Source organism: Thermobia domestica, chromosome 3, assembly GCF_964235325.1.
Source record: "Thermobia domestica chromosome 3, izTheDome1.hap1.1, whole genome shotgun sequence".
NCBI lineage: Eukaryota > Metazoa > Arthropoda > Insecta > Zygentoma > Lepismatidae > Thermobia > Thermobia domestica.
In genome coordinates, this window is record NC_137456.1 from 133,498,949 (window position 1) to 133,517,915 (window position 18,967).

Sequence of the window (18,967 nt, forward strand, 5' to 3'; positions counted from 1 at the left end):
CTCAAACCAAAGGATTTGAGTCTACGTCACACAGTCGTAACAACGCCTGGGAAACTATTTTCCTTTCGTAATTGTCGGTCAGACATGAAAGGGTGCTCACGGCATTGCGCAATTAACCTCTGTTCGTCTTCGGCACAGGAAGCTCTTTGTCGTCCAGTTCCTCTTTTACGTCTTACATTTCCTGTTTCCTTGTATCTCCTCCACTACCTTCGTGCTGTTGCACGGTAAACTCCATATCTCGTGTCTGCCTCACTATAGCTCATGGCCGCATGTTCAAAGCAATTACACTGCTTTTAACAGAACCTTCGGAATGGAAGGAAGGTGCTTCATGTGATGTCACCTTACAAGTTGGGAGTTTCCTCCCATTGTTATAGACAAAATCGTACGCCGTCTGGTAGATGTTCATGAATTTTGTAACAAAACACGTCGAGGAAATGAGTTAAGATTGCAAGAGTTGATACTAAAGTTGAATATAGTAAACTAATAAGAAGCATGTAATAACGTCTCATAATTTCGGTTTAAACTAGCTGCAACTACATTTAATTCAAAATTGACTTTTGCACTGCACATTGTGTGCGTAGCTGAAAGAAAAGAAACAATAACGGTCGGGATTCGAACCTAGGACCATCCACATAGGAACCCCTTACACTAACCATTTATCTAACACATAATGAAGTAAACGTGCTATTTTTAAAAGTTATAGGTTCGCATCCAAGTGACATTGTTATGCGCATTTCCATTGCTCACTTTTTTTCAGAAAATACTTTCTTTTCAAAAGTCAAACATGTTTACGACGATTTGTTTCATTTTCCACTAGAGCTTCACAAAAGGTGATTCATGTCTTGAGTATTTGGCACTACTCTATCAGACGGTTCTATCATACAACTCAACACAGGAGTAACAACTTTTACTGCCTTAAAAAGTGTTCCTGAACAAGAGTAAGTTCATTATGCATCCTGTAACTAAGTTAAAAGAGGTCTAAGTCCAATGTCAAAGGCGCACTCATCGAGTCAACTGTTGGAATATTCCATTCTATTAGTTTCTCAACATAGCTGTGGGAAAAGTATATGAATGACTGCGTAGGTCTCCGTGGCTGAATGGCTCAAGTCGTGGTTCCATAGCTGAGAGATTCGTGGTTCGAAACCTGTCTCGAAAGTTAAAGATTTTTTAAATTCTTAATTCCCAAGATCTTAAGATCTTTCCCTTCGCAGTCATCTGATGTTCTAGAAAGAGTTCTCCATCTTAATTCGGTAACTGCCTAATGTGATCCTCGCAGTCCGAAACCTTTCCTTCTTTTCACACAATCACAAATTTTATCATAATATGGATATTGTCCGATCATTTTTTCTTCAATTCTAAACTTGCATATGTAAATCCTCTCTCTTTGCCTCCATATTTGAATCTATCTCCCTCTCTCTCTCTCTCTCTCAATGCCGTCCACTATGAACGCATATGGCTTGGAATAAAACCTTCGACTCTTGAAACCAAATGTAAGCACTTCAGCAATGTGCTATCGTAACTCCATAGGTTTGTTGCTAAATGCAGCGTCATTTTTAGGTTTTGTTCAGGAAGGGGGGGGGGGGGGAATTCTCCACCGGTCATTTTTAGGTTTTGTTCAGGAAGGGGGGGGGGGAATTCTCCACCGACATAAGGGTTTCACTTTTATATCAGTCTTTTACTATACATTTCATCAAACAATGTGTGTTTATCAAACTGAGAGGGGGGAATTACACCCTCCTGTCCTGCCCAAATTACGCTCCTGGAACCTTTGCTCGCAATTACTTAAAATAATAATAATCCATTAATAATACTCATTTCTGTCAGTAGTTTTTAGAGCTCTGCGCTCGCATTATAGACTTTGGGAAACAAAACCTGCTGCCGTGACTGACAATTTCCATAGATTTCACAAGGAGCATCTTCCTAGCTTGATGTGATATGCAGTCTTTGAAGAAGGGAAAGAATGCAAATAAAGGCGTTTATGAAGCTATGGAAATATTTTGTGATATTTTTATTTTTTATTTAGGTTTTACAAAGGCATTCAGAATAAACGAATGAAAGAAATTGTTTTAGAGCTAGAAAGCTTGTAAGCATTACTCATGTTTTCTCCATCTGAATGGAAAGAATATATCACATTACACAGACTGCTTTAGGCAAGGAGAGGAAGGTAAGTTGGATTGAATGCTAGGAGTAATTGTCGATCGAGACGTGTGTTCCTGAATGCATAAGCACACGGAGCAAGAGTTTGTTAGTAATTTGGATTTAAACTTTTTATAACACTTTCATTGCTTCGATCTGTATTTATAAATAAGGCTCAAGACGATACGTTCCTAACGGTGTAAGCCGAACGGGCACAAACTAAGGTTAGTGTTCTTACTTCGCAATCGGGAGGATCTGGATTCAAATCTGGCAGTCAGCCATCCTGACAATTTTTCTGCAGTTCAAAATACTGGGATGGTACCTTTAAATATAGACCCTGGCCGATTTCCTCTCAGTTTCTTTCCTATTGCTGTTCGGGTTATGGTTTTAATTGCTAATTATTTCAATGTAAATTAGCTTCGCAGACTGTATCTGGAAGCTTGTCTGCCACATACATCTCGGGTGGATGTGTAAAGTGTGGTAAGCGCAAAAAGTTGACTTTTGAGATAAATCAAATTTAAAGTACTGGACTGTGTATGATCAAAGTTACAGTAAGATGCAGGCTTCTTTGCAACCAGTGGCGAAATGAAATACCGCTCTATACCTACCGGTGCGTAAGATTTTTTTTTTTTTTTTCTTTCTTCAGAGAACTCATTTTTCTCAATTTCGGAGATACCTCTCTTTACACACCCACCCGGGAAATAGTTCTCACTTTGCTCTTCCAGATACAGACCTTCATTATTATTATGTTCCTACTTCGAGAAAGTGCTTGTCATATAGCAAACGCATACCCATATCTTTATACCTTAAAAGAAATATTATTTAAGAAAAATGTTTTTTATTAAAAAAAAAAAAAAAAAAAAAAAAAAGTTCGTGTTGCAGAGCACCGTACTGCACCAATGATGAATTGAAACAAGCTGTGCAATGGTCTTTCCAAAAGGTTATACCGCAATTCTGTGATGAATATCACACAATCAACCCTTTAGATACATACACATACTTAGTGTAACGTGGTTGTTGTTCTGATCTATGTAATTCTTTGTATTATTATAATGGAACTCAGGTTGATTCCGAGCCATTCCATTTTCAGCAGGTTTTGAAATCTTTTTAAGTTTTACGCCTACGGTTATGCCGGTTAGGCTAAAGGAGACGGTGATGAGGAGAGATGACTGAAATGGTGGAATGAAGAAAGTGGGAGGAAACGGGAGAACGCCGAGAAAACCCACGAGCACGGTGTTTGTCCACCACAAAGTCCATACGGCGATCAGCAGGTTTTGAATCTGATGTCCAGTGAACGGAAAGCAAACGCTCTCATCAAGTTGTAAGTGAGCTGTTCATTACAAAGTTTTCAAAAAAATAATTTATTTTAGTTCTTATCACCAACCAATTTTACAGTTAATTAAATACAGAAATGTAATACTTTAGTATTAAATGTCTTTCTTTGGTCAGCTAAATCAACAAGTATGCTACAGGATTGGAAGAAATGAATCATAGAATCGAAGTTCGAACTGATGCTATTCGATGTGTCGTATATCCTGTAAAATGTACGATGGCTAATATCAAATATATCAATAGACTATAGGTCATAACACACCAATAAGCAAACTATGTCAATAGAAGATAAGTGTTTATTTTCTGAATCAGTATAAATAGGTATCATTTAAAATGTAGATACCATAAAAAGAACTAACAGTTGATATTAACGCACGAAGACCATTAGTTTAGGAAATCAAAGTCTACTATCAGTCAAACACTTTTTTTTCTATACAACAAATTCGTCAGGTTTGTACTTAACATTACAAGTACCATTTATTTTTTTCTAAACCATGCTTTTTTTTTCCCCACAATGTAGTTTTTTTCAGTCGAACCTACAAGTATATTTTTAAACGCACTGTTACAAATTGCACATCAAAGAAAAATAAAACTTGCTACATGATACTCATATTCGTCATGGAACTTTTAACAGTACATAGAAGATTCGAAGTAAGTTCTTATTCGACATGCTTTATCACTACAAGACTCAGCAATAAACACTCAGCACTTTATCCAAGAAGACTGTCTTTCAATCCCCGACACTGCAGAGATATCATACCTCTATAGCTTAAAGGTTAATTTCCTTGTATTATTATTTTCTTTCTTTCATTCAATATCAGAAATTAAAGATTATCCATAATTCCTAGCGGAAAAAATCCTCATTTTCTTATTTTCAAACACACACAATAAGTTAGCTTTTCGTCTCTTGACTGTACAATGACAAACTTTCTAAAAAGTTCGTTAAAATAAAAATACATTTGTGCATAGTCTATATGCCTAAATATTCTTGTAAACGAGTTACATAAATTGGAGGGCGACAACTTCCCCTCTTTCCACGCCAAAAGAAAAAAATCCTCATTAAATGGGCCAATAATATTCATTCCTAATTGTGTTATATTGCACTACAATAGGATTCTCTCATTTTCTTTGCGCCGGTGGTATATACATCTGTTGTTGAGGTCGAATACCTCTTCTATCCCGAACATTATCCCTGTTGCCCATGTTATCGCCTCCTTTAATATACGGTCTGTTCCCTCCACGTCTGAACTCTAGAATCCCTGAAAAAGAAAAAAATAATAAATTCATAAGAACTTCTTTCAAACACATTTTATTGCATAATAATTTTAATAAAACCATATTTATAGCCTTTTTTTACACTTCTCTGCAGAATTGAAAAATATTCTTCAATTATGCTCAACGACGTCACTTTGATAATATTTCAATTTTACCAACATTCATACAGAAAATTCAATCCTTTGTGGTATAACGAGTATGTGATTTACTTTAAAGTATACACCAATACAATTACCCAAAGTCCTTCGCCAGAAGTAGTACCTCTTCTGAACAAGTAACTTACGAATTGTCATTAAAAAAAAAAAAATCGTCCTTTATTTGATTTTTTTGTAATCATAAATTCAGTGACTATATGAGTTTCATTGGTGTAAAAGTTAACGATTCACCTGGAATAGAAATGTGAAGAATATTCACAAGGAATTGAAAGTTAACTCCCACACACCGAGCATGACCATCTCTTGGGATCTTCACCGAATTTTCGACTGAGCTTGTAATCTTAGTTCCTTCATGTATGAAGGCTGTAGCAAATTTTCCATTGTGAAATATTAGGTAATCCTTGTATAAATCATTGGGAATGTACTGATTGGGACGAGATGAGTCTACCACTATGCTGAAGACATTCAACGTTGAAACATTTTTTTTTTCAGCCAATAGCAACAATTTAGTTCTCTCAGAGTCTTATCGCATTTTTTCTTGATGCAATCTGTAACCCAAGGCCATAATCTGTTGGAGATAGTTTTGAGTTGAAAACGTGGGTGATTTAACAAAGGCTGCAGCTAATGCAACCGAAGCTATAGCTGTGCATTGCACTCCTCCAGATTTTAGGTCAGAAAATCTAGATTCATTCCTCTGGTGACATTCTTCTAGAATATCAATCCAGTAGGACCATTAAAAAACTGGAGTTTCAAGGGTCATCTTCTGCTTCACGTTGCTTCCATGCAAGAATGACCTTTATTTAACCAGTATTTATTGTGTTTTTCTTATACCAATAAATTTATTTATTTGATTATGCGTAACTTAAGGAACCAAGTTGAGGCATATCATAATAATTTACAAACCTGTATAGCAGATCAAAGTTTAATCAGGCCATGCCACGATTGATCCAGATGGAATGAGTTCGGCTGAACTCTTACGATATATAGTGTGGTCCAAAAGCGTGGAACACAGCATGTGATGTTATTTTAGTAGCGAATTTTCGTAGAAACTAAATGTCACTTTCAGTTTTGCTGTAGAGCTAACCATTATGAAGTTATGACTGTTTCTTTGTTTGCATCGTTTCAGGTTACTTACTACCAGAAGATGGCCTTGACACGCGCAGAGCGCATTGAGATCATGCTGATCTGTTGAAAACTAAATACCAGGGTGACTGCAGATGATTTTAACGCCGTCATCCTGAAAGAGTTCCCGTCAGCAATGGTACTATCCTCATTGTGCTGAAGAAATTCCAAGAAACCGAATCTGTGGCAGATCGAACCAAGATTAGAAGACTACGCACAACAACTGAGGCGGTGTTGCCATCATTCAGTAAAAGTCCCAAAAGAAGCACGAGTAGTATAGCCCGTGAGAGTGGTGTTAGTCGCACCTTAAATCATACGCAATATGTTACTGAAAAAGTGGCACAGTTATAAGCTGTAACTTCACCAACACCAGAAGATTATGATGATCCAGATCGTTGTTTGGAATTTGCTTAGCGGGTCAGAGAGCAGCTACGACAAAATCCCACATTCGCCTCTGATGCACTGTTTGCTGATTAGGTAAACTGTTACGTGTCGGGCAAGGAAAAACTAACAAAACGTGCGATACTGGTCGAATAATAACCTGCATTGGTTTAACTTATCCGCAGCTGTTCCCGAAGAGATAATAGTTTGGTGTGGCATGTGAGGAACTCGTGTTGTGAGTCCATTCTTTATAGATGGAATCCTAACTTTGATGAGTTATTTTGCCGTATGCTAGAAGACATCTCCACAAATGCTTTCGGAGGATGGATCATTTCCTAAATCTTTCCAGTACGATGGCAGTCCACCTCATTATGATACTTATGTTCGTGGGTACTTCGAACAGCAGTCTCCTAATGCGTGAATTGGCCAAAATGTTATGTGGAAGAAAGTTCCACATAGCAGAGTTCTATGTGGAAGAAACGACACAGTGGTGTATTATTTTGACTTCTTGCAAAAACTCCACAGAAAATGCACAAAAGTCAGCTTCAGTTGCTTGAGGCTGAACCACTCATTCTCGTCAACGTTCGCCCGCACTTCGAAAATGTCGTAAGTGGCAGGCACGCGAATACGGTTCAGAAGTGTTGCCTCATGTTTCCCAAAGCCTGGACGTGAATCCACCAGACTTCGACTATTCCCAATGTTGAAACAAATCATACATGGACGTCTTCTTTTAATCTCTAAAAGAGTTTTCTGCTGCCGTTACCCAAGCCATTCAACAGCTAAACAAAAATGGCATCTTGAATAGAATACTAAAGTTTCCCGGACGTTGGAACTCGGTTACTGAGAAGCAGGGGACTACAGTGAAGGCTTGTAAAGAGGTTCTTTTAAAAAATTAAACACGTATGTAAACAAACATTAGTGTGAATTATTTATGGAATGATGCTCATATAAGGAACTTGAACTAAAACACTGTTATCGTGGAACAACGTTCTATAGTTAGCGTTAAAGCATTGCAACTGAATTCTCCATTTATACGCGTTCAGTTTGACTTCTTGATTTCATAAAACTAGACTTCTTCCTTCCACTCTTTTTAGGCATCGATTGGTATTCGAGTTGCAGCCGGTAACTCAGAAACTGACGCACACAGAGTATCAAAATCAAATTAAACTGTGAAAAACTCAGAATTTAAAATATCAAAATAAAATGTAGAAATATAACAACCTGGAATCACGTCTTAATAGAAAAACCCAAACGATATTCTCATGTGCAGGAAAAAGATTGTGCATTCCTTCAATCTAAAACATTTGGTATCTAAAGGAAGCAAGATGAACTTTCTTTATGTTAATGAAAAAGTCGGTTAGATTCCCTGCCTAGGTTGAACTACACTGGAATTGCTTGTACTAATTACATACATCAAAATTTTGACTTATGTTTCGCAGATAGTTGTGTGGATATTTGCTTACAAAATATTTCACAGATCTGTACCTACAAAACAGTATTTCAGCAAGTACGAAAGAAATTTCCATTTTACTATGACATGGAAAGTGTATAAGTAATGTATTTGTATCACTCGTCATAATACACCATGTAATGTGAAAAGAAGCATTAGAAAGTGATCCCTTATCAAATGAAGTAAACATTAATAGTTCTCGAAAAAAAATGCCACGTTTGGCAAAGGAAGAGAGACGACCTTTTAAGCCGCACAAATTTCCGACAGTTATATGTCAAACCGAGAAATTGGTTCAGGAGATATATTAGCTTTGTCCAGTATCTTTAGGGTACTTTTTGGCTCATATACACAGAAGCTATTTCCAGAAGGCGGTTATCTCTTTTGAGAAGTACGCGGAAGTGTGGAAAATTTCTCGCTCAGAACGAAATCAAACTAATATATTTTGCAAATATATGTCCACGCACGTTTTTTTTTCTTTCTTTCTTTTCTTTCTTCTGACATCTAACTTGCATAAAGTGTTTTCCGACTAATTTTAATTTCTTCTACTGTGAAATCACCTCCAAAATATTCCCACATAAATGACCAACAAATGAAAAATTCCTGAGTTGACATGTAGGGTCGAGAGCAAACATATGTATGAGGGCTGCCGGGAAAGTTACCGCAATCAACAAGAAAAAAGACTTGCGAAATTTTGAAAATGGCTTCGTTTATCAAAGATCAATACACTTGTGTATACGCTAAAACCAATTTTGAAAGCATTTCTTCCACTATGAGGCTGCTACCTCAGAAACCGCTATCTGGAATGCGTCAACAGCTGCTTCGGACGACACTAAATCGCTCCCCATGGATCTTATTTTTCGTATGTGGGAACAAAAAGAAGTCAGAAGGTGATAAATCAAGTGAGTATGGACAATAAGTCATTAGCTTGAATATTTAATGGACAAAAAATTCAACAGTTTGGTGTGCTGAGAGGGAACTGACGTTGTCATAGTGAAGACAATTTGTCAGTGAAGTGAACATTTAAAAAAAAAAAAAATCAATTCATTGATGGCCTCTGGCAAATAAATCGTTGTACACCACTCAACATTTACAGTCCTTCTATCTTCTAAAGTTATGGTTTGTACACGTCTCATTTAACCCAAGAAACAAGAATCATTTGCTTGGCAGCACTGTTCAAACATACAACTTTTGTTAGTTTCAGCTCGCTTCAAAAATTCCAAAGTGAATTGCTGTTTAGTTTCGGGTTCGTATGAACATAACCAAGTTTCGTCCCATGTAAAGATGTGATACAACAAATTTGACTTTTTTCATGAGCAACAATTGACGCGAGGCTATTTTTGAGTTTCAGTCAAGTTGTGTAGGATTCAACAGTTTGAAAGTTCCCGTATGTTCAGGTGACCATAGAAAATCATATGTACTGCTTTCAAATCAATATTTATGGATGCCTGAATTACATCACTCAACGAGATGAAGTGTGGATCTATCTGACCAAGTCAAAAGGCAGGTGCGTGTTCTGCGCCGTCCTGGTGATGAAAAGGAGCACGCACAGTGGATTCGAACATCTTCCCAAGAAGTTTGTGGTAATGACGGGTTTCTGTACTAAGGGAAGCTTCCTACACACAGAGTGGCATTTAATGTGAAAAGATAAATGCTGCACGCCTTACATCCTATACACCACCAATATTCTCTTGCTTTGTATGTCAGTAAGAATGGTAAAGTCTACTTTCATCAAGACAAGGTCAGCTATCACCCCGCTAAAACAACGGTAACCTACAAGTCTCGAATGGAACAGCGAACAGGTATAAGGCCTTCTCATTGAAACACATCTCTTAAATTTCTAGATTCATCACCCATCTGCTTTTGTGTCTTTGACATATAAAAATGTACCACAAAATGTCGAGCTACAACATTTAGAGAATTCCGGAAAGAATGCAACAATGAATACGCTAAACCGGATCAGGTTATTTTCAATGGATGCCTCCTTCAATGGAAGCTCCCATGTTTATCTCCAGGACCGCTATACTGAACATAATCGGTGGTGAATTTTATAGCCTAGGGCAGGCGGTTGTAATTCACTATGATAAGGATGCCACGACCTTCTGTATTTATAACATTTCTCGTTAGTCAACCATCTCATCCATTCATTTTGTTTTTCTATCAACAGTATATATACCTATTATTAAGCGACAGATGACATTATTCTATAACTACACTAAAACTCAGTTTAAGTTGATACCAGAACGGAAGCTATGTCACAGACAATGACGTGCATCGGAACAATGCCACTATGAATCTTAACTTAATCAAAATTTTATATTACTACCAATTAGGTCAATCGCCTTACACTTTAATACTAATATTCTAATATATCAGACAAACAAAGTCATTGTATTCAAAATATACCAGACTAACATAATGACCCTAATATAAAGTATTACTATCAATAATACATGCAATAGACAGTAATAAGGGTAAAGTTTACCTAAAATCATATTAAAACAACGATGTGTAACTTGATATTGAGCACTATATGAATGTTATGTTGCACGTGTAATAAATCTTACAAATGAGTTCTAATGACAATGAAACTTCCATGAGTTTCCATTAAACATTTGCTTAAAATGTTAAGAAAGTAGCTACAAGCATCACAATTAAATTCTGAAAGCCTTGGAAGTTTCGGTTGGAAATTCTCAAAATACTCTCATTATGCTTTGAGATATAGTAGCAATACTTAAAATCTCATTCGACTTAAAAAGGATTCAAAAAACGTGAGCACTTAGCTTATCTCGTAGAAAATATCAGTTTCTATTGGTAATCGGTTTATTTATGACTTACCTTACGTTCTTCCATTTGGAGAATAATTCAAACTCAGTTTTAGCTTAATTTGAAACATCCCGTATTAGTAATCTTTAGAAATTGCATACGAAAATAATAGTAACAATGGAAGAACATACCTGAGAAATGATTCTGCGTGTACAGAGGCGACATACTATCTGAAGAATTCACGAAGGCACTGGAAGTTTGCAAGTTATGTCCCAAACCTTCCTGTATTTTTAAAAGAAAATAAAAAAATGAAATATTTATATAAATAATAGATTAATCATATAAATATACGGTTATTACAATAATTTTCTCGAAAAGGAACAGTTAGAGCTCATGTTTAATGACACTTGAGATACACAAAAATGGTCTCAATGAAAAGAAAACTCAAAATGTTTTAGCTTCCACATCAAAGATTTCGAATGGTGACAATGTGAGTCCTCTTTGTTATTCAACACACATCAAGCCCGTAGTAGTTCCTAAATTATACGCTGTACGCACTACATCACGATTCATCAACACAATGGCATCTATGATGTGTAATCGCTGATCAGGCATGATAGGTGGCATACACTCATTTCAAAATCCCTAACGTTAAGGGAATGTGGAATTGTTGAGGCCATAGAAGTTGACTATCATTACAACCTACACAGTCAAGTTCATCTCTTTGATAGTCACTCCAGACTTCGTGAAAATGGAGTACGCCGTCCTGTTTGAAGATAAAATATTGGGTGTAATATTCAAGTTGTGACAGAAGCCAGGTATGTGAAAATCCAGGATACGAAGCTCTCTCATGGCTATAAGGTTAATGGAGGACCCGGGTTCGATTAACAGTGGGAGCTCATGTGGTTGGGTCACACGTTAAGTTGTAGGTCCACGTCTCATATAGCCTCGCTGCTGAACGGGCGCTAAACTCCCAAGTCCAGATAGGACGTCGCAGTGATTGCATCCTCACTGAAAAAGGAGTCATCATGCACTTTCTCATGAATTAAAGAGCAAAATCGCATTCACCGTGGAAAAGTAGCGTAATGTACCTCGGATGCAAGTGGGCTTTTCGTTCCTAAAATTTAACTTTATGCTTCTTCACTCTACTTGAAAGGTGGTTTCTTCACCCTTCATTTTAAAGACTAATGATTCCATGAAACCATCTAGTTTTCTATTTAGTTTGATTATGTATGCAAAAAGAAGTCTGTCGGTCAATTTCAAGTCTTGTAAAATATTGCAAACGTTTGCGTAAAATCTCCGACACAGTTGCTGCAGGATGTCTAATTATTTATTGGCTCGAACAATGAATTTCTGTGGACTTTGTGTGAATCTGTGAAAGTACCCAAACATGTTCCTCTTGTTTCAATGGTTACTGGTGAACAACTGATTGACTTCCGCTTATACATACAATCTCTACCCAAAATCAGAATAATACTTACAAACTATGTATGACGCTCTATTCTACCAAGACTGGTTGATGTGGAAATCGAGAAAGCAAATGCACTCCTGACTTAGTAGCCATTTTCTCTGTATTGCCCGTAATGGAGAACTATGTAACTACACAGTAGTTTCACTAACCACTAAAAACTTTTAGTTATTTTTTTTTCATTTATACCTATTTATGTATCTGAGTTTCATTAAATCCAAGATATAAGAGTTTCTAATCACGGAGATCAACTGTAATAACCCGTGTAACTAAGATAACGATGTAACTCTACAGCAAAGTATCTGTTGTTAGCCAAGTACTTTATTTGATCAATAAACACACATTAACTCTTAGTTGTTTTTAGAAGGAAGAGATTAATCATCAAAATGAATTCAGTATTAAAGTCGAAGAGATTTTACTACAGCCGGAGCAGCTTTCAACATAACGTTACTTCGACTAACGATGCAACTTCAAACAACAGCAGAATAACCTGCAAGATCTGGTAGTAGAAGTTATATTGCTTTTGTTAACTTGCTCACACAGATTTATATATTATAAATATATACAGGGTGGACAACTTATCTGGAACATCCGAGATAACGGAGAAACCAGAAAAGGGAGAAAAGCGAAACTTTGCATGAGGCAACTATAAGGAGGGGGACATCGTTTTACGTATTAAACACTACCACCGAATGAAGAGTGTTGTCATCCCAGTATAAAATATTTTTTTTTCAAATGTCACTACGTCAGATAATTACACATTTCAAATGAACATGTTCAATGGAAACTTAAAATACTACATTTATTATTCAGTGTTGCAAACTAAGGATGTTATATCATCACAAAATCTGTGAGAGCAAGTTAACAAAAGCCATTTACGAAATACGTACACCACAGGACTTCAATCTGCCAACACACTCACAAGTAACAATTATTTATAAAATAATTATATATAAATAATTATAATTATTACAAATTAACTTCCTTTGGACATAATCTGAAATACAGTTAACAAACTCAATCATTTTTTTAAGGTAAATTACTGAAGGTACGACGATTGAAAAGCTTGAGCCACGGAGCATCATTAAGTTACTCTATCTTCAGGGGAAATCAGCAACGCAGATCCACGAAGAGATGAAACAAGTCTATGGGGGGTGAAAACCCATCCTATGAGATGGTATGCAAATGGAAACATGTATGAGGAATGGCGTCCCTAATCAAAACGGCACTTTGGTACGCACCTCGTACTTAGTTCACAGTGATCACAAACATTTCAGTAATTTATTGCTGATTTTAGTTTTCTGTGAAAAATGTTAATTTTACTGTTTTCTGTTTTACAAAAAGAAAAAGAAAGAAAAGAAAAGAAAAAAAACAAAAGAAAGAAAAATGAAATATGAGTTTTACGTTCCACGGTTATACCGGCTAGGCTAAAGGAGATGGTGATCATGAGAAATGAATGAAATGGTGGAATGAAGAAAGTGGAAAGGAACAGAAGAACGCTGCACACAGTGTTTGTCCACAACAAAGTTCATTTGGCGCGAGATGGGATCGAACCAAGGACCCCAAGCACCAGAGGTGAACGCTCTACCACTGAGCCACCGCGGCCCCAGCAAGCAAGAAAGCAAGCAAGCAAGCAAGAAAGAAAGAAAGAAAGAAAGAAAGCAAGAAAGAAAGCAAGCAAGAAAGAAAGCAAGAAAGAAAGCAAGCAAGAAAGAAAGCAAGAAAGCAAGAAAGAAAGAAACGGAACGAAAACACAGGTAGATAGAAAAAAGAAAAATAAAGAATGAATGAACAGAAAAGAAAAGAAAGAACGAACAAAAGAAAAGAAAAAGCTGAAACAATATCTGTGCAATGGGAGCTGTCCATTAATGTTCAGCTGTCGAAGGCAACAGAACTGAAGTCATATCAGAAATATAATAATCTGATTAGGATTTCCAGGCAAATAAGAGGTGAGTTTATTTATTTATACAAATATTCTGGGCATGACATCCCTCGGTGAGAACAGTATTCGGAGAAAGGGAGAAGAAAGGAAACGGCTTGTAACCTGTGTTAGGTCTGATGTAAATAAGGAAAACTTTACTCAGCAAGGCTGACCTAAAAAGCTGTTACACCTTTACGATTGAGTGCAAGAAAGGTGAGAGCATCAGCGACTATGCTACGCGGGGCAACTGGGTGTGAGTTAATATAAAACACTAGTCACTATGTTAAAACAATCACTTACATAATTTTTTTTTCCCGAAACACATTGTCACGTAAATGTTAATAAGCAGTGAACAGTATAGATCTCTATTTTAAGCATCAAGATTTTAGTGATAACAAAAGAAATAGGCTGAAACTTACTTTTTACAGATTGTATTCACACTATTTGTTACTCTATCATATTTTCAAGCAACCAATATTTTTGTTTGGTATTGATAACTTTAATTACACTTTACGGATATACAATGTCTCCCTTCACATTTCACAAAATAAAATTTTGTTATATACATCACAGTCAAAACAAACAAACTGTTTATATTTACCTTCGTAAAAGGTATACAATCCTCTTGCAGGACTTCCTCATAGTTGCCATACTCCACGAATCTAACGACGCAAGTATTGTTAGAAACTCCTGTTACTTCTGCTCTATAATACTAAAAAGATAAAGATATTAATTTATATATTTAACATAATGCAAAAAAAAGTTCTCAAAAATACCCTATTGAATTATAAGTTATTTTGTGTTACAACTAATCTAGGAGCATAACGATGGTGATATACAGTTCCAGACCTAATGATTTCTCAGATGCTGTTTATTTCTTCCTGCGCTTCTTACTCTCCCTGTTTCAAAGAATCAGTGAAAGAGCTTAGAACATATTTTTATTCAATTCGTGTTGTGTTTGTAATTAATTCTGGTAAACTGTTTTCTATGCTCGTTTATGGATTTCTTGGTTCCAAATAATCTGGCTGAAATCACCTTTTAGTGGTATAATCACCCATAGTAGTAACCAAAATAAATTGTCTAAGATACAATTAAAGCAAAATTTAAAATCGTCTGTTGAAATTAAAACTCATTAGATGACTAGATAACATTAAACTATATTTCAAGGACTTGCTGCACTAATCCAGAGTTGCCATGCAGCCGCACCAGTCCAGTAGGCACATACGGTTGTAACATCAGCTAACCTCAGAGAAGTGCAAACGGGACTAATCTTTTGCGTGAAATACAACTATGTAATTTCCTATATCTCTACTACACATTATACCATTTACATATACAAACACTGAAATTATCACTACGGTGGAATTAAGAGATTTCACAATGCAAGGTAACTCAACATCCCATAATATAAAAAAATAATAACGTGTGAATGCTAATCAGAGATCTCACTTTAAACATGCAGGTAATTTTACAATATATGTCGAGCAGTATATATATTTCACTTAATATGCACCCAAGTTTACCAACTGAAACCCAATTAATACTTCATATATGTTTCTCCCTGCAGAATACGTACAATAATCACGGTAGGCCGTGACACTCCTGTCGATACATTTTAATGTAGAGGGAAAGTGTTTGTGAACTATTAAAATAGTTTTTGATATCTGGGTAGCATTATTAGTAGGGATATGAAATGGAGTTGAGTTGATTTTGAGTTTCACGTCCCTTTTCAGCAGCGAGTCTATACGAGACGGGATCTACTGAATAACGTGGAATTTGAACCACATGAGCTCCCACCGGGAATCGAAGCCGAGTCTCCCACGCCAAAGGCGCGCACGCTAACAGCTTAGCCACAAAGTAGCTCAATGCCAACATGGAATAAAAGCAAGGACTGGAATGAAGAAAAAAATATGAGGACGAAAAGTATTATTTTGTGGGTCCTTGAATAGAAAGAGATAACACAAAAAAGATTTCGTGGATTTTTGCACTCTATGGGGCAGGAACATGAACATTACGCTAAAGCAATGAAAAAAGGACTAGGTGCTTTCAAAATGTAGGTGTGGAGAAAAGTGGAAAAATGAAATCTTTTAGTTTAACATCACACAATTATGTCCTTTAGGTTGGGGGCGATAAATGATTAAGGCAATTGAATGAGGTGGAAAAATTGGTGGAATGAAAATGTGGAAGGAAACGGGAATATCCCAAGAAAACCCGTGGACACGATGTAGTCTACCACAAACTTACTTGGGCGGGGATTGAATCAGGGACCCCACACCAGAGGTAGGCACTCTAGCAATCAACCACCGTATGGATAGAACAAATAATTACTCAATGTATCTTTTTTGTACATCAGTCACAGGTTGGTAATACAATTTACCATTTAGTCTCTCTCTTAAATAAAAAAAAAAAAAAAAAACTGAATTTTTAATTTATGAACGAAAAATAAAATTACGTTTTCCTATTAGGAGAATATATCTATTTCTTTAACTATGCCTAAAGGAAATTGCATATATTCTACTAGAAGTGGCAGTCCTGCGGAGAAAAAAATCAACAGACCATTTACCTTGCATGCTAAAGTGTCTTGCACTGTCGCCTATTTATCGTTAATTACTGTCACATTAACAGTCGAGGACATGGGTGGTCGAACTCATGAGGTCGAAGTTGACAAGCTCAGAATTCATGCTTACGTGGACTCAATTTCACGAAGTACGCGTGAAGTTAAGTGTGTGCGAAATCTAAATCGTGATGTGAGTGAAGCAGACTGAGCGCCATGTCAAAATGATGTGACTGTAGCACTGGCAAAGCGTGATATCAAACTGGTGATGTCAAAATAACATTGTGAGTATAAGGTTAAGTAAACGTGATGTCCGATTGATGTAAGCATAAGGCACAGTTGATGCCATGAGTGTAAGGTTGAATGAAGTTAACGTGGTTACTTGCGGCTGGAGAGATAGGAGAAACATAAATCGTAAGCTTCGTATATTTAGGAACTTTTAAACTCGAGGATCAGGTTAATAGAAAGCCTAAAATTCTAAAGTATGTGATATGAAATTTTATTTTAAGTTGCATTTGAGTTTAATGCTCAGGAATTTAATTATGTACCTACAGGTACTTTTCAATTTAATGTAGAGTTAGAAACACGCCAGATGTCTGGGTTGGTAATTGTCAGGTGGGGACTGTAGCACCGAGCTGACGGTAGTAGTGTGTTAGGGTAAGGGCAGTGATTATAGTGTAAAATAGGCATCTTATTTGATTTCCAATAAGGGCAAACTGTTGGCGCTCGGTTATATGGTGCGAGTATGACGAAAGTGGCAAGTGTGTTGGATGTATTGGGAGAAACAGTGTCCAAGGTGGCCTACAAAATTCACGGAGAAACCACATCGGCGAAGCAAGCAGCATCTCCCTGTATTGACAATCACACTCCGCCGTGAGTTACAAGACGTGGACATACAGGTTGGATTGCACGGGCGAAACTACTAATAAGGGATCGTAAGGGTTCAGACGCCAATGGTGCCGCAAATACGCAACATGGATCGCTGATGTCTGGAAATGTACGATATGGTCGGATAAGTCATCTCACCTTATTTTAAGCAGTTTATGTAGTGGATACTCAAATAAGCATATAACTCGCAAGGTCTTCACCCAACCATGGCTGAGGCTCTGTGATGCTGTGGGCCGAGTGGGTCTTGTACTGAAAATTACCTGTCGCGCCATTATCCGCGATTATGTCGCCATTTTAGGAGACCATGCACATCTTATAGTCGAGGTGTTGTTTTGTTTCCCAGCAATGACGTCATATTCCAGGATGATAACGCGCCACATCATTTCACAATTAGAGTTATTGTGGCATGGTTTGAGGACTATTGGAATCAAGTTGAATTTCTTCCCTGGTGCGCCAAATCTCCACTCCTGAACACATCTGTGGTTCACTTTGGAGGCAGGAATCTGGCTCAAATTTCCGCCTCCATCCTTTCTTACGGAACTGAGTGATGTACTGCATCCGGAATGGTGTAAAATTTCACTTGTATAATTCACGATCTCTATGACTTCATTCCAATCGGTCAGCAAGGTGTCCGATCCTTTCCAGCTAGCCATCCAAAGTGAGATTTTCCTTATTCATACCAACCAAAGCCGGGATGGTACTAACCTAATGGTCCCAGGCAACTAGTCCCCATTCCCTTCTTCCTCCCCAATTTTTCAGGCAATGTGATAGCCAAGGGACATTATCCCTCATACGTGACGGGCTAACACAGCCATAGATGCAGAAATCTAGAAATATAATCCTAATCCATTCCGCGTGGACAAAGGTGATCTAACGCCATATTAATCTCGTAAGTTGCATTTTCTTCAGATGTTTTCATTAAATTGAAAAATCCTGTATCTTCTTGCACATTGCACATTACCTTTCTTCATTTCTTAATTACCCCAATCAGCTAAGAACCACTAAGGTACAAATATTGGCTTCAATAATTTTGTTATATTTCATAACAAAAAACCTCAATCCATTTATTAACAAGAAGTATTAATGAAATACTAGCCTTGAACTTTACTTAAGCACCTGTTTTATTAATTTAATAGTAAACTCCTCGACGACTTCTTATCATCTCATAATGATCCATTTTCAGTCCTTCGAGGAGGAACAAAATACAATATTATGTGTACCGCACTTCAATAACAACACAAACATTACTCCAGCAATCATTTGATACAATGGGTGGCCGCCTGTTTTGTTTTCATGGGTAAAGAGGCAATTTATTTAATTCTGTGCCTATAGTCTAAATGCATACTTGGTCTACAATGACCGAAGCAATCTTCAATGTCAGTTATTCGATGAAATTACACTGCTCATTTAGAACTCAAGTCTGCATTAACATCAACTTCAATACCAACAGTTTAACCTATATTATAAAAAGATTTTGGCACTTGAAATTTAAGCTGTAAAACAAAAACTGGTCCACTTAAAA

General features: G+C 36.8%; 1 protein-coding gene across 1 annotated transcript in view; it reads right to left on the bottom strand.

The window, feature by feature from the left end:
- Positions 1–3,746: 3,746 nt before the first annotated feature.
- Positions 3,747–18,967, bottom strand: part of Tdrd3 (Tudor domain containing 3) — a 64,164-nt gene continuing 48,943 nt past the window's right edge. The window contains exons 11-13 of the mRNA XM_081751720.1: positions 14,605–14,715; positions 10,806–10,896; positions 3,747–4,727 (exon numbers count right to left, since the gene is read on the bottom strand). Coding sequence (XP_081607846.1) covers positions 4,588–4,727; positions 10,806–10,896; positions 14,605–14,715 — 342 coding nt within the window. The 3' untranslated portion in view covers positions 3,747–4,587. The remainder of the gene's footprint in view (positions 4,728–10,805; positions 10,897–14,604; positions 14,716–18,967) is intronic.